This window comes from Staurois parvus, unplaced genomic scaffold (genome assembly GCF_062004578.1).
Source record: "Staurois parvus isolate SC_StPar_1 unplaced genomic scaffold, SC_StPar_1.0 ptg000452l, whole genome shotgun sequence".
In the NCBI taxonomy this organism is placed as follows: Eukaryota; Metazoa; Chordata; class Amphibia; order Anura; family Ranidae; genus Staurois; species Staurois parvus.
Window position 1 is genome coordinate 557,914 of NW_028318248.1, and position 24,885 is coordinate 582,798.

Genomic DNA, 24,885 nt, shown 5'->3' on the forward strand with positions numbered 1-24,885 from the left:
TTATGACCACTCTCCTAATATTGAGTTGGTCCCCCTTTTGCAACCTGCAACCAAAACAGCCCTGACCCATCAAGGCATGGAATCCAAAGTAGCTTCCAGATGAATGGCAGGACCCAAGGATTCTTGGCAGAACATTGCCCAAAGCATCACACTGCCTCTGCCAGCTTGCATTCTTCCCATACTGCATCCTTGTGCCATCTCTTTTGCAGGTGACACACCCACCTGGTCACCCACAAGAAAATGTTATTTATCAGACTGGGCCACCTTCTTCCATAGATCCATGGTCCACTGCTGATGCTTACTTACCCCTGATCGGTCTGCAGCTATGCAGCCCAATATGTCGCAAAACTGCAATATATTGTGCGACACCATTCTATCAGCAACTGACATCTTTCTAACTGTATGTTCCCACACTTTTTCAGCAGTTTGAGCTACAGTAGTCCTATTGCATAAGACTTCATGAACCAGCCTTCACTCACCACATGTACCAATGAGCTTGGCACTCGCCACATGTACCATGACACTGTCACCTGTTCACCAGTTTTCCTTCCCTGGACCACTTTTGTCCTGACCACTGCAGATTGGGAACATCCCACAACGGCTAAAGTCAGATGCACTGACCAAGTGTCTAAGCCATTACAATTAGGCTCTTTGTCAAAGTTGCTCAAATCTCTACACTTGCCTAATTTTTTGCTTTCAACACAGCAACTTCAGGGAGAACATGATCATAATGGTATGGTTGATTGGGGTGTACACACACACACACACACACACCCCAAAAGTATTGGGACACCCCTCCAAATTATTGGATTCAAGTGTTCCAATCACCTCCATGGCCACTGTTGTAAAAAACAAATATCTAGGCATGCAGACTGCTTCTACAAACATTTGTGAAAGAATAGGAGCTCAGTGAATTCAAGCATGGTACTGTGATAGATTGCCACCTGTGCAATAAGTCCATCTGTGAAATTTCCTTGCTACTAAATCTTCCACGATCAACTGTTAATGGTATAACAAAGTGGAAGCAACTGAGATCAACAGCAACTCAGCCACCAAGTGGTAGGCCAAGTAAAATGACAGAGCGGGGTCAGCGTATGCTGAAACGCAGAGAAGTCGCTAATTGTCTGCAGAGTCAATAGCTAAAGACCTCCAAACTTCGTGTGGCCTTCAGGTTACCACAACAACAGTGAGTAGAGAGCTTCAAGGAATGTATTTCCATGGCCAGGCAGCTGCATCCAAGCCTTACATCACTAAGTGCAATGCAAAATGTTGGATGCCGTGGTGTAAAGCACGCCGGACTCTAGAGCAGTGGAGACGTGTTCTCTGGAGTGATGAATCACGCTTCTCTGTCTGGCAATCAGATGGACATGTCTGGGTTTGGCAAATGCCAGGAGAACTGTACTTGCCTGACTGCATTGTGCCAAGTGTAAAGTTTGGTGGAGAAGGGATTATGATGTGTGGTTGTTTTTCAGGGGTTGGGCTTGGCCCCTGAATTCCAGTGAAGGGAACTCTTCAGGAGTCAGCATACCAAGACATTTAGGACAAATTCATGCTCCCAACTTTGTGAGAACAGTTTGGGGATGGCCCTTTACTGTTCCAACATGACTGCATACCAATGCACAAAGCAAGGGAGATAAATTCATGGATGAGCGAGTGTGGGGTGGAGGAACTTGACTGGCCTGCACAGAGTCCTGACCTCAACCCGATAAAACACCTTTGGGATGAATTAGAGGGGGGACTGCAAGCCAGATCTTCTCATCCGACATCAGTGCCTGACCTCACAAATGTGCTTCTGGAAGAATGGTCAAACATTCCCATAGATACACTCCGAAACCTTGTGGACAGCCTTCCCAGAAGAGATGAAGCTGTTATAGCTGCAAAGGGTGGGCCACCTCAATATTGAACCCTAAGGACTAAGACTGTGATGCCATTAAAGTTCATGTGCGTGTAAAGGCAGGTGTCCCAATGCGTTTGGCAATATAGTGTGTGTATATATATATATATATATATATATATATATATATATATATATATATACTGTATATACATAGATAGATAGATAGATAGAATTATAGAAAATATTTGTCATGTTACCCATAATTTTTCAGCTCTCCATAAATAAACCTACTTCTTCCTTTTTTTTAGCGCAAGCTAAAGCTGGACAGACATGGATGTAAATTTCGTCAGTTCAGCAGAGACATGGCGAATGTCAACCTGTGTGCAGCCCTCCCTGTTCGATATTAATAGATTGACTTCTGTTGAACAGTACTGTTGTTCTGACAGTGGAGGAGTCCCCGCTGTCTGAATACAATGGCATAGTGGGGAGGATTCCTCCATCCACTTTGCTTGTGTGGATGGGAAAACCATTCTTTTTTTTATTCAGCCTGGCAGATGAACAAATAAAAGAACACAAAGCATGTATACCCAGCTTATGACTCTTCTAAAACATGTCAGGTGGTAAAACCCCAAATCTATTTATCATACAAGGTGAAAAGCAAACAGATTTCAGCTTACTAATCCCCATAATAAAATCAGTTATCACTTATGAGTAGTTTGGTGCATCACAAAAGCAGACTGCGATCAGTAATGAGACGCCGGATACCTCATTAGCTGGCTGCTGGTCTCGCAGGGCGATCATTTCCCTGATAGTCTTGCGGAAGAAGCTGTTTATCTGGTCACGGTTCTTGTTGGGAAGGCGACGGATGATAGGGATCATTATGAAGGGGAATGCCACTGGGGGAACCAGAAAAGAGATGGAGACTTATTACAGTGAAGGATGGAATTAATATTGAGTGTTTACTCATTGAGATTAGCAAGTATATATCTAAGATATGGTAGGTCCTGACCACTGCAGATCGGGAACATCCCTCAACAGCTGCAGTCAGATGCTCTGACCAAGTGTCTAAGCCATTACAATTAGGCTCTTAGTCAAAGCTACTCAAATCTCTATGCTTGCCCATTTTTTTCTGATTTCAACCTATCAACTTCAGGGAGAACATGTACATTTGCTGCCTAATATATCCAACCCACTTTTCAGCTCTCCATAAATACACCTATTCCTTCTTTGTTTTAGCTCAGACTGAAGCTGGGTAGACATGGATGTAAATTTGGTCGGTTCAGCAGGGACAAGACGAATGTCACCCTGTGACAGAAGTAAACAACAGAGTGATGTTTGGTTTGCTCTGTGTTCTGTGTGTTTTACAAACTATTGCCATGTTTTTTAATACCATTTTGTTTACATTTTTTCTCCTGCAGCCTTTTTTGCAACCACTTCATGTTGATGTGCACTCCTCTGATGGCTGCATAGCATTTCTAAGGACAGGTTTTCTGATGGTGACAACAGTGGCCCCATGTGTCAGGGTGACAACGTATAAGCACATCTAAGAGACAAAACCTTGCCACCCTATAACAGTGCCTGATCATGCTGCAGATTTAAAAAGACTGAAAATAACATAAGTTTATTAAAGTTTATAGGAGATTTTGATGATTGGGCTTATATCTAGTTAAATAGGGGACATCTATAAAATATGACCATAAAATAAAACATTATCTGCAATTGTCCTGACTTATTCTCAACTGTATTGCATTAGCTGCCCTCTTATTACAACAAATATTTACTAGGAACTTCAAGCATACGTTATATTATATCTAAAGTACCCCCTAAATTATGCACACACATCACCAATACCTTCTAAACAGTTGTCAAAGCTTTCTAAACAGTCCCTTTTACTTTTTAAACAAGTGTAACAATTATGGTTTGTTTAAAATAAGCTTTACTATTTCAAAAATAAATTAGCGTTTTTCAAAAATAAATTAGTGTTGCGCTACTCACAACATTTGCACATATAATGATGGTTCAAAAATATATAAAAGAAACAGTGCCTAATAGTGCAAACAAATATGTCCTCTATTCAGGTTATGGTGACAACTTCAAATTTTAGATTTCCACCAAAACAAATAGAGTCAATCTCTCCCCAGCAGGGACACAGACAGCAATATAAACCTAACTTTAACCACCTCGAGACCGGACACTTTAACCCTATGGCTGCCTTGTCCATTTTTCAGATTTCAGCACTGTCACAGTTTAAATGACAGTTACTAAGTCATGCAACACTGTACTCTAATGACATTTTAACATTTTTGGAGACAGATAGAGCTTTCTTTTGGTGGTAATTAACCACTACTGTTTTTTTTTTATTATTTGCTATATAAACCAAACATTTTTGAAGGCCCTGGAGCATCAGAACAGTGGAAACACCCACAAAATAACCATATATGGAGAGTAACCACTCCAAGGTATTTATTAAGAAGCATGGTGAGTCTTTTGAAGACTTAATTTTTTACACAAAGTTAATATATTTCTCACACACAGCATGGACATGCCTAGAATTACACCCAAAAACACATTCTGCTATTCCTCCTGAAGATGGCGATACCATACGTGTGAGACATTTTCAGTGTTTGTAGTTATTATGTACAGGACAATGTATCTTGTGTATCACACAAATCAACCAAATGTATCAAAACCAATGTACTGTAATCGTCGCCTCTGTACAACTGTTCAGGGAATATAGCTCAGTGTAACCTCACCTATAGCAGTCCCTGTTCCTATAGGCCAGTGTTTCTCAACTCCAGTCCTCATGGACCCCCAACAGGTCATGTTTTCAGGATTTCCCTCAGATGAAACAGCTGTGGTAATTACTAAGGCAGTGAAACTGATCAAATCACCTGTGCAAAATAATGGAAATCCTGAAAAAACATGACCTGTTGGGGGTCCATGAGGACTGGAGTTGAGAAACACTGCTATAGGCCAAGCAAGCCTAGCCTACTGGTACGTGGCTGCCCCCGGAAATGCCATGTACCATCCAAAAAGTTCCTGTGGTTCCAGGAGTGCAGTTGTCTGCTGAGGCTGGCTGGGACTGGTGTCTTGTAGGAACATAAAAGTAAATCTGACATGCAGAAGGGTCATTTCAGGCCGCAGGCAGAGACATGGTCAGCAAACAGGCAAAGGATCAGCCAAACCAGCAGGCAAAAATGTGGCCAATAAACAGGCCTGGTGTGGCGGTGATCAGGAACACTGTTGCTGGCTGCACTGGTATGGTGAATACTGATTGCTTTTCAGAGAACTTTGCACATGTGAATAAATCCTTATGGTGATGCTATGACTGGTGGGGTGGTGAACAGGGGCACTGGGACTGGTCTGGCAGTGATCAAGGACACTGGGACTAGTATGGAAGTGATCAGAGACACTGGGGTTAGTGTGATGGTGATCAGGGACAATAGGACTACTGGCGTGGCAGTGAGCAGGGACACAGTGAGTGATAAGAACCACTGACTGGTGACAGTATGTTAAAAAAATTAGCAAAAAGAAAAGAAAGAAATATATATATGTATTTACAAACTGTCACCAGAGCAGCACAGTGTCACCATAGTGACACTGTACTGCTCTCAAGGAGGGGGGGGGTGAGCTGTGATTGGTCCTGTACCATGTGATCACTGTGACCAGTTACAAAGATCACCACAGTAAGCATTGGTAACATGAATGACAGCAATTGTTAACTATTGATAATGTGATTGTTATGATTGGTCACAGTGATCACAAGGTACCAGGCCAAATCACAGCGGCCTGGTGCCCCAATCATATTTTCTCTCTGTCAAGTGGATGGACAGTCACAGATTGCAGCACTACACAGCCCTGAAGTCACGCATGAGCGCTCGTTCTGGATGTAGGTGTATATCCTCCCAGAACAACGCTTGTCCTACCCATCTGTTTATGTACAGTGGCTGGGCAGGAAGTGGTTAAGGAATTACACATGTTTTCCCATACCAGAAAAAAGGGCCAATGTACTGTGATTATTTGTTTTAATAAGTAACCCTTTTTTATAGTGAGAGCTTTTTGCAAATCATATTCAATATGCAGTCACATCAGAAGGCAGTGGGTGGAGCCTCACACTTCTCTCCTCTCCTGCAGATCTTTGCAAGGCAAGAAGACTGAGAGAAAGACCCTCTTTATATAGAGAGCAGTAGGTGGGCTTGGCTGATCTCTCTTGAAGTTGAAAGGTATTTGTCTTCCATCCTCCCCTTCATAACTCACGCGTCAGTAGGACAATAGGCTTGAAGGGGGTGAAGAGTTCCAGAAACCTTTTGCTGTTCTGCACCAGCGGATGATCCGGATTCTTCTGCGAGTCCACTTTAGTACCAAAAGCAACACTGGCAACAATGTCCATTGTATAGCAGGCATAACATCTACAGAGAAAGAAATTTTTTTATTTAATTTGTAGCAGTCTCAAAGATTTATTGAAACAACTGATCCTTAGTTGGGGACCCAATTCCAGGACTCTGATGCTACAAAGTCCTAATACATCACAGGCATATTTATAGCATATCACATTGAGAGCAGCACTATGTCTGAGCTCTCCCCTCAAGATACTTGTTGCCTAGATGTCCTGTGAACCCATTAGCCTCAATACTTTGAGTACTACTTCTGGGTTAGTGACTCAAAGAGGGATCAGTAGACTTTATTAGACTTTTCTGCTCAGTGTACGTTTGTTGGAAGTAGCTAGGCAATCAACGTAATAAATTAGAGATTGTATCCTTCACTCCTTCCCATAGAAACAAGTAATGCAATATAAGGGTGCTAAAGGAAAGTCATCCCATCTCCCCCAACCACATGTATAATAAGCAAAATTAAGTAAGCACACCAACAGACTACATGGTGTTCAGCTATATTACAACTCATAAAAGCATATACTGCATGAAACATAAGAATATAAAGACAAGCAGCAATAAATGGATGTAGAATATGCACAATTCATTTCATTAAAGTACAGCAATGTTACATACAAATACTATAAGCAGCATACTAAGCATAAAACAAAAATTGGTTATTCAGCCAGAAAAAAATGAGGCTCCAGACAGACATTTTGGGCTATGCAATAACCCTTCACAAGGAGGACCTGTGGTCTGATATGCCTGACACTTTTAATTATACAGCGGACCCCCTCAAGCCAGCTCTTTGGCATAAAAACAGAGCTGAAACAGTGTCCTAACCAGCCAATCACAAGTTTCTTATCATTACCTCTGGACATTACACGGCTCCCCTGAGTCTGCATACTGCTGCAAGTTACTGACCAACACATCACAGCCCTGGTTTATCAGCGGGCACATCTGGAGAGAAAAAGTAGACAAAGGAATAAAGAAGTCAAAGGTTCAAGCACAGTTTAGAAAAACTTCAATTTTTTTTCTTAGGAAATATTAATTCTGACAATTTTAATTATTTATATTTATAAAAACGCTATGAGCAATTCCCAAAATAACCACACAGGAACATGCACTCTGTATTCGTTTTTCTCCAGTCCCAACAAATAGGTGCTATTAGTTCCTGAGGTGGTGTATCCAGCACCAGAAACCAGCATAAATGAGAGAAGTTCCAAAGATCAGCCCCCCCCCCCCCCCCCCGCTAACTTAACTGTTAACCTGACCCCAACGCATAACTTTACTATGCACCTGAACCCCAACACCTAACCTAACCCTGCAAATGAATCCTTAACACCAACTTAAATCCCAACACGTAAACTTGACTCACCTTAATACAATACCAATTAACCCATAACCTGAAGCTTAAATCTAAAGTTATTCTGCTCGTTTTTTGTCCTTCCTGGGTTCTCCTTACCCCCTGAACAATATGCTAATTACATTATTAAATAAAACCTTTACATTTTCTTTGGTTCCTTATTTTAGACCCATTGATATCATCATTAGGTCTCCTTACTTCTCTATGCAATAAAAGCAAACCATGGGTGCTGAGTAGGGCCAGCGGGGTGCTTTACATAGCTTTCTGACAACAGGATGCTGTGGCAATGCCCACATGTAATGCTGAGTTTCCATGAGTGAACGAACTGAAATCCAATGACTGTTAGGGGTGAGCCATGGACAGTCAGACCAGGAAGGAAAGGTCTAGATCAGTGGTTCTTAACCTTGTTGGAGGTAATGAACCCCACCAGTTTCATATGCGCATTCACCGAACCCTTCTTAATTGGAAAAATAAAATATGATTTTTAAAATTTAAAACATAGGTATATATTTATACATAGGTGCACAAAATGAACAAAACCGTTAAGAACAAAACCATTAAAACATGATTTTCACATAAAAACAAAAACATAATAATGAATATTTACTGCACGAATCATAGGAGTCGGGTGTGGGTCTTCACCTCCACTGAACCTGCGAGACTGACTCACCGAACCCCTGGGGTTCGATCGAACCCAGGTTAAGAACCACTGGTCTAGATGATGCTGCTGCATGTTCTTCAGCCAGAAAAGTTAGCAGAATATGAAAAGCTCACAGAGTAAGCAATTTCAGTACAGAAACAGGAGCATGTACTGCTTTTCATTACTGAAGGAGCTGGCTATTTAAATGGAGGCTCTGTCTGGAGAGTGGAGTCATGATAAGCGCTGAGACAGCGAGAAATGTGTTGACTTTCTCAGTCCCCACAGTGTCTATGTAGCTGTCAGAAATTGCTTTTATATTTCTCTCAATAAAGATGAAGATTCTTGGAATGCAGTTGTATGGACAATTTATTTTGCAAGGCTGAAGTTGAGCTTTACCCTATCCCTAGACATGGTACAACACCTAACCCAGCCCTGAACCCCGTAAAATTTGACCCCTACACTTACAATATGACAATCCCTTAAGACCAATCCACATTTTTACACTCTAGTAACATGAGAGCTGTAGTGCAGTTCACTGCAGAATCATTTACTTTGAATTGCACCCCATTAAAAATAAAGGATTTCAGGCCCATTAAGCTGCTATGCCATCCTAATCAAAATAAGTAAGTTGCCCTAATGCAGCATACCCTAATATACAATAACACTCCCCATTCTTAAGGGCTAACATTTGGGATGGTTGGTCTATGGGCCAACTGGTGAGCACTAGGGATTTTGAGTGGTACAGGGCTGTACTCGATATACAGGTTGCGGTCTTTACCCTGAAGAAGGGGAAGCACCCTGAAAACATGTTGGCCGTTTTTTTAATACTCAAAGCTCCAAACAAAATCAAGTTTTTGTATTAAGTAGCCTTGGTCTAGTCATTGCTGCATTCCCCATCCACCAAAACAAGTGTCACGCTTTATAAGGCTAGGTTCACATATGTGCGGGTGGTGCCGCTGCGGATCCGCAAAAAAATCCGTGCAGCCGCACCACCCGCACAGAGGAATGTGGACCTGTGGGCGGGTGCCATTACTTCTAATGGCACGCCGCCCTCACTTGAAATTGCAACCGTACTGGGAACCGAGGTTCCCGTGCGGGCTTCGTTTTCAGAAGAAGTGCAGGGACTTCTTCCCTGCGTGTCCCGGGGCACAGGAGTCCATTCAAATGAGTGGCCTCTCGTGCCCACACAAAACACGGACCGCAGGAACGTAGATATGTGAACCAGGGGTATGGACTGCCCAGACCAGGGGTCTTTGAATAGTGGAGCTGTCACAGGGAATCCTTCAACACCCACATTAACAAAAATGCAAGTCTGAAACCATTCATTGAATTCCAGCACTACCTCCCTCACTGGTCCCCAGAAGTATCAGCAGAAGGGAACTCACTTCTTTCATGCGAGCAGCACTAAATGATGGTGTGAGGACACTGCGAACACGCTTCCACGTTTCATCCCGCAGACACAGCAAGCTATCACTCATCGGCTTCGTGGCCAAGTTCAGCTTCTGCAGAGTTGTCAGAGGAAAGAAAGTTAGAAAAACCCAACAGGGTCACAAACAACCAAATCTTTGAAGGCAGAAACCCGTTGACACAACCCTCAATGCTCTGCCTAGTGGGGACAAATCTCTACATGAAATATAATCAGGACAAATATAACCAGGGAGGATTTGATTTAAATCAAACTGATTTAAATCACTAGTCAGTAAGGCTTGATTTAAATCATAGTTTTCTACATAGACTAATTCTTGCTCGTATAACTTTAATATGCAAGTAGATGAAGATTTTTAGAATAACAACTTTTCATATTAGTTTTTTTATCCCCAGTTTAATAGGTTAATCATTTGTATTTGGACAACTTTTCTGTTGTACTTAGGAAGGAGAAAAATAATCATTACCTTAATAATAACAATTTAAATAGATTTATTCAACTGAAACAACAACATTACAGCATATGTTATTTGCTTAAACAAACATCCATGTTTTTTAACTAATTTGGCTAAACAAAATATATATATTTTAAGAAATGTAGACTGTCAGCCCCTTCCTCCTCACACTTAGTTTCACTTTCTTCTTGTGCAGATCTATTCCACTCCAAACAATCAGAAAAATATTGTTTCTATTCTATTCACTGAACTTCTTGAAATTTAGCACTGAATGGGTTGATTCTGTATTCATAGGTTTGTAGAAGTTAGGATTAAGGTCTTTCTTAACTCTGTTCATGTTATAACATTGTTGCTGTGAAGAAGAGGCATGTGATCTCCGCTGAGTCAAATTCAGTTTTGAGAACTGCAAAAGTAAACCAAGCATCTGTGATAATATCTTGTAGGCAGAGAAACTGCCCAATAATCTTACAAAAACCTCTGGAAGAGCATGACATTGTGAATGGATTAATGGAATTTATTTACCAAAAAAATTAAACTTATACAGCCTTATTCTACATAATTAAAAAACTAAATCTTTATTTCATAATGGAATAACCTTTGGATGGTAATATATTTTCCTCAAAAAGCTTTTTATTTAAAAAATCCGATTTAAATAAAAAAATCCAATTTAAATAAAAAAAATCTGATTTAAATAAAAAAAATCTGATTTTTTTGATTTTTTTTTAAAAAATCATTGATTTTTATCCACCCTGAATATAACACAGCAAGTGAAAATGTGAAAACATCAAAGATATTACAGTCATGTTGCATAGGTGTTTTACTTAATAGGATACCAACAAGGTGCGAGAGACACTTACACAGAGAGAAAATACACAGACTCCCTTCAAATTTCTGCTCATGCAAAAAAGCAAATCTAAAGCCCCCCAAAAATATGTTATATAATTTAGCCTACCAGTTTTAAATCTGATGGATGCATTAGTTTTCTTTTGCCTTTATTTTTACCTGGTGATCCTGCCAGTAACACACTTGATGTTTAAGGGTGACAACATTCACTTATACTAAATATAGACAGAAGCAGTGTTGTCACCCTGTTGCATGACTTTACTTCTCCAGTTCTCACAGTATATAGAAGGAGGGGAGTTCTGTATTCCTCAGACATAGTTGTGAACAATTCAAACTGATAAGAATGCAGAACAAGCAGTGTGCACAGGAAGTTACCAGCTCACAAGATTACTGGCAGGATTAGCAGGTATTTTTTGCACCTATCAAACAAATATAACAAAATACTTTCAGCAAATATTTATAAATATAATACTTTCAGCAATATATTTATAAGACCAAAAGGAGCCAAATAGGAGAAGTACATTGCTAGGGTTTACATACTCTTTTAAGTGCAGATATTTCATCATTCTGGGTGGAATGCCGTGTACTAATTGAGAACATCCTGTATTTATGAACCATGATGCGTCAAAACATACTTCCTATTGAAAGGACTATTTTCAATGATAACTTACCATCCTGTTAGTAAAATTTGCAAAGTCCTTCTGAAGAACTTGTTTGATAGCTTCTGGATCCGATACCAGAACCATTGGACGTCTCCCCAAGTAGTATCTATAATACACGAAAAAAAAGATAAGAAAGATAAGAAAGGAGTTTAGTAGCGGAGTCTTAATATACTCGCTGTATTTTTTTGCAGGTGATCGGGTCTGCTTTCACCATACAAACACATGCCGATAGGTTACCTGCTTACCATAGCTAGTATAGAACTGTGGAGGAGACATTAGAGCGTAAGCTCCTCTGGTGCAGAGACTGATGTGAAAGGTTCCTTGTTCTCTGTAGAGCACTTCTATACAGTCAGGTCCATAAATATTGGGACATCGACACAACTCTAACATTTTTGGCTCTATACACCACCACAATGGATTTGAAATGAAACGAACAAGATGTGATTTAACTGCACACTGTCAGCTTTAACTTGAGGGTATTTACATCCAAATCAGGTGAACGGTGTAGGAATTACAGCAGTTTGCATATGTGCCTCCCATTTGTTAAGGGACCAAAAGTAATGGCACAGAATAATACTCATAAATCAAACTTTCACTTTTTAATACTTGGTTGCAAATCCTTTGCAGTCATTTACAGCCTGAAGTCTGGAACGCATAGACATCACCAGATGCTGGGTTTCATCCCTGGTGATGCTCTGCCAGGCCTCTACTGCAACTGTCTTCAGTTCCTGCTTGTTCTTGGGGCATTTTACCTTCAGTTTTGTCTTCAGCAAGTGAAATTCATGCTCAATCGGATTCAGGTCAGGTGATTGACTTGGCCATTGCATAACATTCCACTTCTTTCCCTTAAAAAACTCTTTGGTTGCTTTTGCAGTATGCTTTGGGTCATTGTCCATCTGCACTGTGAAGCGGCGTCCAATGAGTTCTGAAGCATTTGGCTGAAAATGAGCAGATAACATTGCCTGAAACACTTCAGAATTCATCCTGCTGCTTTTGTCAGCAGTCACATCATCAATAAATACGAGAGAACCAGTTCCATTGGCAGCCATACATGCCCACGCCATGACACTACCACCACCATGCTTCACTGATGAGGTGGTATGCTTAGGATCATGAGCAGTTCCTTTCCTTCTCCATACTCTTCTCTTCCCACCACTCTGGTACAAGTTGATCTTGGTCTCATCTGTCCATAGGATGTTGTTCCAGAACTGTGAAGGCTTTTTTAGATGTCATTTGGCAAACTCTAATCTGGCCTTCCTGTTTTTGAGGCTCACCAATGGTTTACATCTTGTGGTGAACCCTCTGTATTCACTCTGGTGAAGTCTTCTCTTGATTGTTGACTTTGACACACATACACCTACCTCCTGGAGAGTGTTCTTGATCTGGCCAACTGTTGTGAAGGGTGTTTTCTTCACCAGGGAAAGAATTCTTCGGTCATCCACCACAGTTGTTTTCCGTGGTCTTCCGGGTCTTTTAGTGTTGCTGAGCTCACCGGTGTGTTCCTTCTTTTTAAGAATGTTCCAAACAGTTGTTTTGGCCATGCCTAATGTTTTTGCTATCTCTCTGATGGGTTTGTTTTGTTTTTTCAGCTTAATGATGGCTTGCTTCACTGATAGTGACAGCTCTTTGGATCTCATCTTGAGAGTTGACAGCAACAGATTCCAAATGCAAATAGCACACTTGAAATGAACTCTGGACCTTTTATCTGCTCATTGTAATTGGGATAATGAGGGAATAACACACACCTGGCCATGGAACAGCTGGGAAGCCAATTGTCCCATTACTTTTGGTCCCTTAATAAGTGGCAGGCACATATGCAAACTGTTGTAAGTCCTACACCGTTCACCTGATTTGGATGTAAATACCCTCAAATTAAAGCACATCTTGTTCGTTTCATTTCAAATCCATTGTGGTGGTATATAGAGCCAAAAATGTTCGAATTGTGTCGATGTCCCAATATTTATGGACCTGACTGTATAAATGTATAATAACGGTGCGTGACTGTGGTGGTGCTACTAGGGAGTAAGTTCCTCTGGCGCAGAAACTGATGTGCTTGTCTTAGTATTTTCTTACATACCTACAGAATATGTCAGAGCTTTAATAAAGCTCAACTTTGAGAACTAGATAAAGGCAATCCTTGCAGTGGGGCCCCCTGCACTGCCAGGGTTAAATGCTTATGTCTAGGGGGTAGAAGAATAGACTAATACTTCCTATATTCCTCACTCTAGCACTCTCTTCTTCTCCCTGAAGCTCTGCATCATCATGCACAATGCAGGACTATTAGCTCTGCACTGTACGCAGAGGAGGCAGGAGTGCAACCGTTGCCAGGAGCACCTCAGAGGGATCACTTCACAGCACCTGTCGCACAGCTGGAGGGACCCTGCTAGAGCAAGGAATAAGGCAAGTATTACTCCTTATTCATGCAACATTGGGCATAACAATCACTTAACCCTTGAGGTTCAGGGGGCCCCATTGCAAGGGTAGTTTTGAGGGGGGGGGGGTTGGGGATTTAATGGATAATAGTGTGTGACTGTGGTGGGACATTAGAGTGTAAGCTCGTGGAGACTGATGTGACTGGTTTAATGCTCTCTGTACAGCACTATGGAATATGTAAGAGCTATATAAATGTATAATAAGTTTATGACTGTGGTGGGACCTTAGAATGTAAACTCCCCTGGTGCAGAGAATTATGTGAATGTTTCAGTGGTCCCTGAATAAAGACAGAAATAAAGGTATTATTGCACAACTTCCTGAACGCCACTCAAAACTTTAAAAGCTGCGAAAAGGGCTGATTTAATAATTTTGATCTAAGAGCTGATCGCAGATATAAAAAATTTACAAATCTGCCCAATCAATCCTTACCCTGTAATTGGTCCGTATGTTGTTATGATCTTGTTGGCTCCTTCCCAGAATCCCTGCACAATGACAGGATTAAAGACACAATATTTATTCAATACATACTAAAGTAATACAGCTGTTCTGGAGTTGAGAGAGGGAAGATAAGATATCTTTATACACTGATGATGCTTTGTTGTATCTGAGGGGCAATAAAGACTCACTGTCTTCCCTTATGTGCATTATAACAACTTTTGGCTGTTTCTCAGGATGTCATTATTTGGGACAAATCTGTCCTTGTGCCCTTAGATGCCCAGCATTTGCTGCTCCCGCAATGTGTCCAGCAGATTTAAGTGGTGGACTCTTTTAAATACCTTAGGGTATGGGTCCAACATAGTGTGGATGATTATCTCCGCTATAATTTACAGCCCCTCCTTGATAAATTTAAGCTTAAAAGTAAGGCCTGGTCTAAATTACCCTTATCAGTGGTGGGAAGAAAAAATTTAATTAAAATGATCTGGGCTCTGTAGTTATTATATATTATGCACAATTCCACAGTGTGGATCCCGTGCAGCTGGTTTAAACGGATAGATTCTCTTTTTTGCAATCTCATTTGGAATGGCAGGACCCCCAAAATTAGTTTGCCCATCTTACAACTGTCTAAAGATAGTGGAGGTCTAGCTGTGCCTAACCTAAGATTATATTTCCTTGCTGTGCAACTTCAGCACTTTGCAGGGTGGAGTGTTCAAAATATGATTGAACCTACTCAAGCTGTATTATGCAGGCCATAGATGGGTCAAAAATCGGCCGATTTTTCTTTTAAAAAACGAAAAATCGGTCGTTAAAGCGGCCGACGTTACCAGCAACCGTAAAAAAAATTGGCCGATTTTCATCCTGTCTACAGCCGGCAAAAAGTGTCCCTGCAGAGAGCTCCGCTATTTCTTTGACAGTGCCTTGACATTTATAGCGGTTGCAACAATGTATCTATTTGTATCCATTTCGGATACAGATGTTTTTATTGGGAAACAAATAGATACATTGTTGCAACCACTATAAATGTCAAGGAACTGTCAAAGAAATAGCGGAGCTCTCTGCAGGGACACTTTTTGAAGGACTGGAATTCCTCCTCTTCCTCCTCTTCCTCTTCTTTTTTCTTCTTCTTTTTGTCTTCCTCTTGCAGGTCACTGCTCATGCGCAGATTTTTTTATCGGTAAAAGATCGGCCGATTTGCCCATCATTGCCGCGAAAATCGGCCGATCGGCAAAATTGGACGATTTTTTTCCAACTTTACCGATGAAAAAGATCTGCCAAAATACCGAAAAACGGCCAAACATTTAGCCCACTAATGATCCAAAAATCGGACGATTTTATTTTCGGCCGAAAAATCGGTCGATTTTCGACCCATCTATGGCCTGCATTACTCTCTCAGAAAGCTAAAGATCATCTCATGGCCCAATTAGAAGCAGGTGGGTTTAATGATTCTTCACGGTATCCCACCTTGAAATTGATGAATATGGTATGGAAAGGTATGAAACAACTCCTGGGATAGGAGGGTACTTCCCAATATACCCGTATTTGGGAGGGAAGACGCTTTGAGGAGTTGAGCAAGCTGCACGGTTTTGATCATTGGTATTATATCAGGAGGTGCAATATTTTTCTCAGTTGTTCACACAAAAACATTTAAGATCCTTTTAGGACATACAGCAGGAATTTAGAATTCCCCCTTGCAGATTTTTTCAATACCTCCAGCTTCACCATACCCTTTTAGCACAGGCCAAAATTGTCAAACTTGAAATTGATCTCCACTCCTTTAATGGATTCTTTAGCTTCTCCCACGGATTATTTATATATTTTAGGTACTTCTATAGCGCCATAAATTTACACAGCACTTTACATATATATATATATATATATATATATATAGTACATTCACATTAGTCCCTAACCCTCAAGGGGCGTACAATCTAGGGTCCCTAACTCACATTCATACATACACATACTAGGGCCAATTTAGACAGGATCCAATTCACCTAGCAGCATGTCTTTGGAGTGTGGGAGGAAACTGGAGCACCCAGAGGAAACCCACACAGGGAGAACATGCAAACCCCAGGCAGGTGGTGCCGTGGTTGGGATTAGAACCAACGACCCTAGTACTGCCAGGTGGAAGTGTAAACGCTGTTCATGGTCTCATGGTGCAACAGTCTTTTCAGTGTGCCTGTGTAATGGTTTTGCACAAAGCAACCCTGATCCTCCTTTTCTCGTGTACCCCCCCCACCCCCCCCGCAATCTCTCCTCATTGGCTCACTGGCTGTGATTGACTGTAGAGCAGAAGCCAATGGTTCCCGCTGCTGTCATGGTCACCAAGGAGGGAGAACCGCTGCTTTTGTGCACATCACTGAATTGGGAACGAGCTCAGGTAAGTATTAGGGGGGGTTGCTGCACACAGAAGTACTTTTAACATGCATGCATAGAATGCATGAAGGTAAAAAACCTTGAGCCTTTACAACCATTTTAAACCCAACCTGTTTATGTTCTGCCTTACCTGGTTGCTCCTCCCCCCCACCCCTACATCAACAAGCTAGTGATATTATTAAACCAAAGTCTTTTCATTTTCTTTTTTAGATGAAGTGGTGTTATCACTGGGTCTCTGTGATCATCTATCCTATGCAGGCAGAGCAGAGCAGGTGGGAGGGGCAGCATAGCTTTCTGCAAACATCACAGCACCCTGCCTCAGTACTTTTCTTAAGTAGCCAGTAGGCTGGCTCTTGGGAGAAGGTAGGCAAATATCAAAATGCCTTCATGGGTGAGTGTCAGTCTACAGTGGATGTTCCTAGGCAGACTGAATTTGCATGCAGGCCACCCTGGGTAAAACTCACATGTGATGCTGAGCCTCCATGATTAAAGAACTGAAATCCAATGAATGAAAGGGGCGGGCAAGAAATAGTCAGGCATGGGAGGGAACTGCTACATGATGCTGGATGTCCTCCAACCAGAAAATGAGGTGGGCTCTGATTTCTTTCAGCTTCGAATGTACGCTGTGAAATGCCCAGAGTGTGAAGCAAAATCTGAGTAAGCAACTTCAGTACAGGAGAATACAGAAAAAAAGCCCTGGGTTTAGATCTACTGTAATGGTAATCATAAATGCACTGTCATGGACTGAAGCAAAGTGACATCTTTACCAATTATATTAAGGGTGGAACCATCCTGTGTTCGCTCTTATGGCACCAACCCTTTGTCGAACAATAATCCAATATCCTGCCTCGAAAATACTGGGGACTTTCAATGTACCACAAAGAAGATGTATGTCAATGTAATAATAAAATATCCAACACCTTTATCAGACAGTTAAAACATCGTTAAAACCACAAGAAAATTTGATTGCCATGTCTAGTTCTTTGTCGTTAGCACATAATTATAGTTCCAAGTTGGTGTAGTGAATTGACGTATTTCGCGATAGTCTTACTTCTTCAGGATCCACGCCCTTATATATGCAAACAGTATAAATCTACAAAAATAATATATCAAATGTACAATAAATGTACCATAATCCAAATCTACATCTCATAGAATAAAAAAATAAAAAACATAGCTATGTACATTCAAGAATATTCAACCAAAATGGCCATTAGGTATCTGGAGGGAGGAAAGGAGAGAGGAAAAAAATATAAATAAAAGTCCCCTAACACCCAACTCCCCCTGCCAGTTAAGAATCCAAGCTATGGGGGGACAGACATAAACCCAGACATGGCCACCCAACCAACTTAGCTAAAAAAAAAAAAAGTTTTAAGAACTGAACTCCATGCAACAGAGGGGTAAAATGGTGTCATCCATGTCTGGGTCTGCCCCCCCATAGCTTGGATATTTCATCGTCAAGGGTGTTTGGGTGTTAGGTGGGTGTTTTTTTTCCTCTATTTCCCTTTCCTCCAGATACCCAATTGTCATTTTCGTTGAAAATTCTTAAATGTACATGCTGTGTTTTTTATTCTATATGATTGATTTTTGGATTTATGGTACTTTTATATATTGTTATAGATTTATACTGTTTGCACATATAAGGGCATGGAACCCAAAGAAGTGAGACTATCGCGAAACTTGTCAATCTACTATGCCAACTTGGAAAGACAAATATATGCTGACTATATAGAACAAGATATGGCAACCAAATTTTCTTGTAATTTTAATGACGTTTTAACTGTACAATAAAGTTGTTGGATATTTTATTATATTAACATATGTCCTCTTTGTGGCACATTGAAAGTCCCCAACTTACCTCTTCCACCTCCAGTATTTGTGGGGTCATAGTGACATCATTGCTCAGTGAGTTTTTATAAGATGAATAAGTATAGCTGACCTTCTGAAAGAGCAGAACATTTCCGATAAATGGGATTGGCTTCGGATGTCTTATCCCCATCTTCTCCAACTGAGAGAATGCTGATATAGAATACCTGAAGAAAGAGAACCAGTCATCATAGCAAACCACTCCACAACCTGAGCAACTTAAACCACGACATGCTGAGCAAGTACATGAGCTGAGGCAATGCAGTGTGTCCAGGTGATCAACAGATCAGGACATAGACAGTTACATTCACAGCCAACCCTCATTTCTGATAGGGCTTAGCAGTCAACATCCCTATTAGAACACACACGGCTGTGGCCCTTGGAAGATCCCTGGAGGCATAAATGATATGCAGAATTCAGGTCATGATGAGGCCAATGGAGGAGTAAAGTGATAAACTGCTTTGTATGGGAAGCAAAAGGGATAAAACAGCTTTATTCACAGCAGCTTCCTTGGGAACACAGCCCACTTAGATCGCCTCTCCCACATTGACATGGCAGGTTTTGATTCACGCTTGTCTTACTATATCAGAATCAACCTAGGGCAAAGTCAGTGGGGGGCCTGGTCAAAGCGCTACCCCCTGCTGTGTTCTTCCTGGCCTCAACAGAGAACAGGCAGTGGAAACAATTAAAGGTATTGTACACTTTCAATTATTTTTGTTGTTTTAACTAGTTATTAGCATGGTTATATTCCCTGTGCTGCTTGTTTGATTCACCTTGGAATGATGGGCTCACATGTTAGGTGCTGCAGTTTGCATTGTCATAACCGATTGATTCCCCTATGTCCATGTATTGCTACAGCTAGCTTGTCCCTATTTGACTAGAGGGCAGGCTACTTCCTGTTCCACGACACACAGCATTCAATGTGTTCATCATGGGAGTGCTAATGTAATTAAAAAACCCAGCTGTATGAGAAAGTTCTCTGTGTGCCTGTGAATGCTCTGCCTGTTTGTGTCTGTCTGATCTATTTATTGTGTAGTTCTTACCTGCACCTGACTGAGATATCTAAGAATTGTGGGATATTTTGTTTCTTACCAGGAAATATTACTTCTCACACTACAGACATAGGTCATGCATTAACCTGTACAGTGCCATGCCACAAGCCTCATGTTTGAAATCAAACTTGTGAATCTTCATGTGAAGTGTACAGGGCAACAAATGACGCCAAGGGAACTACATGATCAATGCACACCTTACACTAGTGAAAAACACAAAGTGCAAGTAGGAGTGTTTACAATGCCTTGAAATCATTCTGAACATGAATATGGCACAGACACTGCCCGAGCCATGGAGATCTAGTTTGAAGGTTGCCATCATTGTATGTACGCACCATACAAGCACCTATTTCCACTATTCACCAAGGGTATGTCCAACAATCCAGTATTTCTGATATGTTGGGATCTTGGTGGAGTGATACACCTGCTGGTATTAGATGTGAGATTGCTACATGAGTTCCCAGATCCACCCATCTACTTTTCTTTGGGAACAGGGAATGCAGCAGGAAAAATGAGACTCCACTATGGAAGATGGCAAGCTGTGAATTTTGGTGTTTCAAAAAAACAAAAACATCACAAACATACCATACTTACCTGCTCAGCAGCCCTGATCTTCCACTTCTCGGGTCCCCCGCCAGCGCTCCTAGCTCCTCCCAGCAGCCAATTTCCCCCAAAGCAAGCCACTTGCTATGGGGGCACTCATGCATGCGTGTTGCTCCCAAACCATAGACCCATAGACACACAGAAAGGCTCAGCCCCACCACCACTCCCTCCTTACTGGCTGTGATTGACAGCAGTAGAAGCCAATGACTCCCACAGCTGCATCTGAGTTAGTGACAAGGGAGAGAGCTGAGAGAACCTATGCACATCACTGAATCAAGATCGGGCTCAGGTAAGTACAGTTGTGCTCAAAAGTTTTCATACCCTGGCAAAAATTGTGAAAATTTTGACATTGATATTGAAAATATGACTGGTCATGCAAAGCCCTTTTATTTAAGGATAGTGATCAAATGAAGCCATTTATTTTCATACACAGTAGTTGTTTGGCTCCTTTTTAAAAAATCATAATGAAAACAGAAATCACCCAAATGACCCTGATCAAAAAGGTTTACATACCCTGAAATGTTTGGCCTTAGTACAGACACACAAGGTAATACACAGAGCTTAAAATGACAATTAAAGGTTCATTTCCCACATCTGGGATTTTTTAAATTGCAATGAGTGTCTGCGTATAAATAGTCAATGAGTTTGTTAGCTCTCGCATGGATGCACTGAGCAGGCTAGATTCTGAGCCATGGGGAGCAGAAACAAACTGTCAAAAGACCTGCATAACAAGGTAATGGAGCTTTATGAAGATGGAAAAGGATATAAAAGGTATCCAAAGCCTTGAACATGCCAGTCAGTACTGTTACATCACTTATTAAGAACAAGTGGAGAATTCGGGGATCTCTTCATACCAAGCCAAGGTCAGGTAGACTAGGGAAGATTGCAGCCACAAAAAAACCCAGTGAGGAATGTCAAGGTGTTGTCGGGCATAATATATCCAGGCTTTTTTGTGGCACTGGCACAGTTTCTTTCTGGCAACTTGACCATGCAGCTACTTGTTAACCAAGTATTGTTGTATTGTGCTTCCTGAAACAACACATCGCCTTTTTCCAGAACAGCCTGTATTTCTCCTGAGCTTACCTGTGGGTTTTTCTTTGCATCCCAAACAATTCTTCTGGCAGTTGTGGCTGCAATCTTTCTGGGTCTATTTGACCTTGGCTTGGTATCAAGAGATCCCTGAATTTTCCACTTCCTAATAAGTGATTGAATAGAACTGATTGGCATATTCAAGGCTTTGGATATTTTTTTATATCCTTTTCCATCTTTCTAAAGTTCCACTACCTTGTTACGCACGTCTTTTGACAGACTTTTTCTGCTCTCCATGGCTCTGAATCTATCCTGCTCAGTGCATCCACGTGAGAGCTAGCAAACTCATTGACTATATATACACAGACACTAAGGCTAAGTTCACATCTGTGCGGGTGGTGCGGCTGTGGATCCGCATGAAAATCCGTGCAGCCGCACCACCCGCACAGAGGAATGCGGACCCACGGGCAGGTGCCATTAGTTCCAATGGCACGCTGCCCGGACTGAAAATGCAACCGTACTGGGAACCGAGGTTCACCTGTGGGCTGCGTTTTCAGAAGAAGTGCAGGGACTTCTTCCCTGCGTGTCACGGGGCACATGAGTCCATTCAAATAAATGTGCTCTCGTGCCCGCGCAAAACGCAGCCCGCACAGCCGCATATATGTGAACCAGGGGTGACTGCAATTAAAAAAGCCACAGGTGTGGGAAATTGACCTTTTACTGCCATTTTAACCTGTATGTGTCACCTTGTGTGTCTGTACCAAGGCTGAACATTCCAGGGTATGTACACATTTGATCCGGGCCATTTGGGAGATTGCTGTTATTATGATTTAAAAAGGAGCCAAACAACTATGTGATAATAAATGGCTTCATATGATCATCATCCTTCAATAAAAGACAGTTTTTTTGGCATGATCAGTCATATTTTCTTTATCAATGCCAACATATCACAATTTCTGCCAGGGTTTGCAAACTTGTGAGCACAACTGTATAATGAGACTGCCTACTGAAGGTGTTTTACTTTATTGCATACAATGTGTTAAGGGAAAAAAACTTCAGCCTTTAGAACCAGTTTAACAGATCACAGACCGAAAGTGCCTATTGTTTGGAACCGCCCTTTAAATCCAAAAGTCTACCCAAAACTTATATTTCAGTTAAAGATGGAACCCACCACATCAGCTTCCCCTACATGTCCCCTGTAGTGTCTCACTTCTCCTGCTGCATTTATTACAATGTAGAACAAATGAAAACTGCCACAGGGGACAAAAGTTGGCCAATGGCTGCAGCAGGGGGGTAGGGTTCAGTTCCTGATAGGAAGGCAGGCTGTTACAGTTTTTATTTTAAGAACACTCACCAGTACAGCAGCCCCAGGAAACCCAGGATCAGCGCCAATGTCACCGCACAGCTGTCCATATAGTCTGACCATTCAGCCATCATGTTTTTTCAGTTCCAGCTGTGGCGTCCACCGGGCTCCTATAACAGATAAAGATAGAAGGTCAGAGCAGCTGGAAAGCCTCTACAATGACACAGGGTGAGACAGCCATCCTCTATAAATATTTATACACTTCCGCCCGTCACTCCTGAATGCTGGACTGCGAGAACATGATGAGTAAACATTGTATATACTCAAATGAGACCCTTGTTATCACAAGGGACACAACTTCCAGTTCAGAGCCACTTCCCCTTCTATACGGTCCCAAAAAGCGATAAACACTGCAAATGTGGCAACGTAGATCATTCCACACCAAGAGTCACCCGCCTCCATATACTGGACGAGCTTTGCACATATGTAAAGAAACCTGGAATCTGCCAATAACTTTACTGAATGAAGAAATTCTTAACATAATACCCAGAAATAGTATCATTTTTTGTATTGTAATAAATGACTGGTCCTCTTTAATTGCAAAGTTTTTGATGTAAATCCCTTGGCAGGTAAAATATTAAATTGATATATAGCCGAGTTGTACATTTAGCTTTTTGTCTGGAGTTTCACTGAAGTGTACCTGTCAGTAACTTACAAGTCAGCATGAACAAATTACTGACATGTCACAAAATACAGCAACAATATAATTTTGCAGAAAGGCCATCTCTTAGCTCCAGTCAATCTAGGCTGAGATAATCTACTCAGTCTGCTGCAGGCAGGAGGAGGCACTTTCTCAGTCTCCTCTACCCCAGTGATCAGACTGCAATACTGTAACTTTGTGGCAAGTCACAAGGTGAGAGGCTGGAGCAGGGGCTGATCTGTGTCAGACATTTGTGAACATGGACAGCACAGTGGCTAAATGGTTAGCACTTCCGCCTGGCAGTACTAGGGTCGCTGGTTCACATCCCAACCACAGCACCACCTTCCTGGAGTTTGCATGTTCTCCCTGTGCCTGCGTGGGTTTTCTCTGGGTACTCCGGTTTCCTCCAACACTCCAAAGACATGCTGGTAGGTGAATTGGATCCTGTCTAAATTGGCCCTAGTATGTGTATGAATGTGAGTTAGGGACCTTAGATTGTACGCCCCTTGAGGGTTAGGGACTGATGTGAATGTACAATATATATGTAAAAGCGCTGCGTAAATTGATGGCACTATATAAGTACCTGAAATAAATAAACATAGCCAAGAACTGCACAGGCACCAGGAATTACATAACTGTGTAATCTTTGAGCTGGCATTTCAGTTCAGGAGGTAGATGTTGACCCTGGATGATTCCTGAACAAAAATGGTACCCTTCTGAACAGAAAAGGAAACAAAGGCATTTACAGGTGGAGTACTGTGATATGTGTAATCAGGTATTAAATACCTAAACACATTAAGCTACAGCATTACTCAGCATTCTGAACTTGACAAATGTATCTGATGCCAGGTCAACTTAATCAAAATTTAGTCTATGGCAACCCTTGAACTTTCCACTCGCCCGCTCGCATTGGATGAGTGGAAATAAGATGGGGGCGAGCTAGAGGTATGTGTGAGGGGTGGAGGTGGGGACGGTGACAAGCAGCGATCTCCTGTATGGCTTTAAACGAGCAGCTGAAAACCGCAGAAGGGAGAGGAGGAGAATCAGCTTCCAGCTGCTTCATTGAAAGTCATACAGGAGATCACTGCTTGTCACTGCCCCCACCGCTGCACAGATCATCTCTGAAAGTTCAGTTTCTTTCTGGGCCCCCCCCATCCCCATGTGTGCTACTCAGTGCACGGCCCCTCCCCTATCCTCTGCACCAATAGGAGAAGAGGGGAGAAAGGCTGGATCTGCTCTGCCTCCCCCTGTGCCCACCCACACTACAGTCCGTGCAGCTTCAGAGGATATGTGGGCGGGAAATTGTACACAGAGCAGCAGACAACTCTGATGCATCTGACTGAACATGTGAGTCCAACCTCCTATCCTTACACCCACCCACCCCTCCCTTTCTTCCTTCCATCCACCCCTCCCTTCCTTCCTTCCACCCACTCCTCCCTTGCTTCCTTCTACCCACCCCTCCCTTCTTTCCTTCCACCCCTCCCTTT

The 24,885-nt window shown here is 41.8% G+C and overlaps 2 protein-coding genes across 2 annotated transcripts in view; one reads left to right on the forward strand and one right to left on the reverse strand.

The window, feature by feature from the left end:
* Positions 1–8,561, forward strand: part of LOC149453086 (protein mono-ADP-ribosyltransferase PARP12-like) — a 75,698-nt gene extending 67,137 nt beyond the window's left edge. The window contains exon 12 of the mRNA XM_089688718.1: positions 5,972–8,561. Coding sequence (XP_089544844.1) covers positions 5,972–6,027 — 56 coding nt within the window. The 3' untranslated portion in view covers positions 6,028–8,561. The remainder of the gene's footprint in view (positions 1–5,971) is intronic.
* Positions 1–24,885, reverse strand: part of TBXAS1 (thromboxane A synthase 1) — an 80,860-nt gene that overhangs the window by 20,035 nt on the left and 35,940 nt on the right. The window contains exons 2-9 of the mRNA XM_089688720.1: positions 22,750–22,868; positions 18,785–18,878; positions 14,461–14,513; positions 11,608–11,704; positions 9,599–9,715; positions 7,079–7,167; positions 6,095–6,246; positions 2,603–2,733 (exon numbers count right to left, since the gene is read on the reverse strand). Of these exons, the coding sequence (XP_089544846.1) occupies positions 2,603–2,733; positions 6,095–6,246; positions 7,079–7,167; positions 9,599–9,715; positions 11,608–11,704; positions 14,461–14,513; positions 18,785–18,878; positions 22,750–22,832 (816 nt within the window). The 5' untranslated portion in view covers positions 22,833–22,868. The remainder of the gene's footprint in view (positions 1–2,602; positions 2,734–6,094; positions 6,247–7,078; positions 7,168–9,598; positions 9,716–11,607; positions 11,705–14,460; positions 14,514–18,784; positions 18,879–22,749; positions 22,869–24,885) is intronic.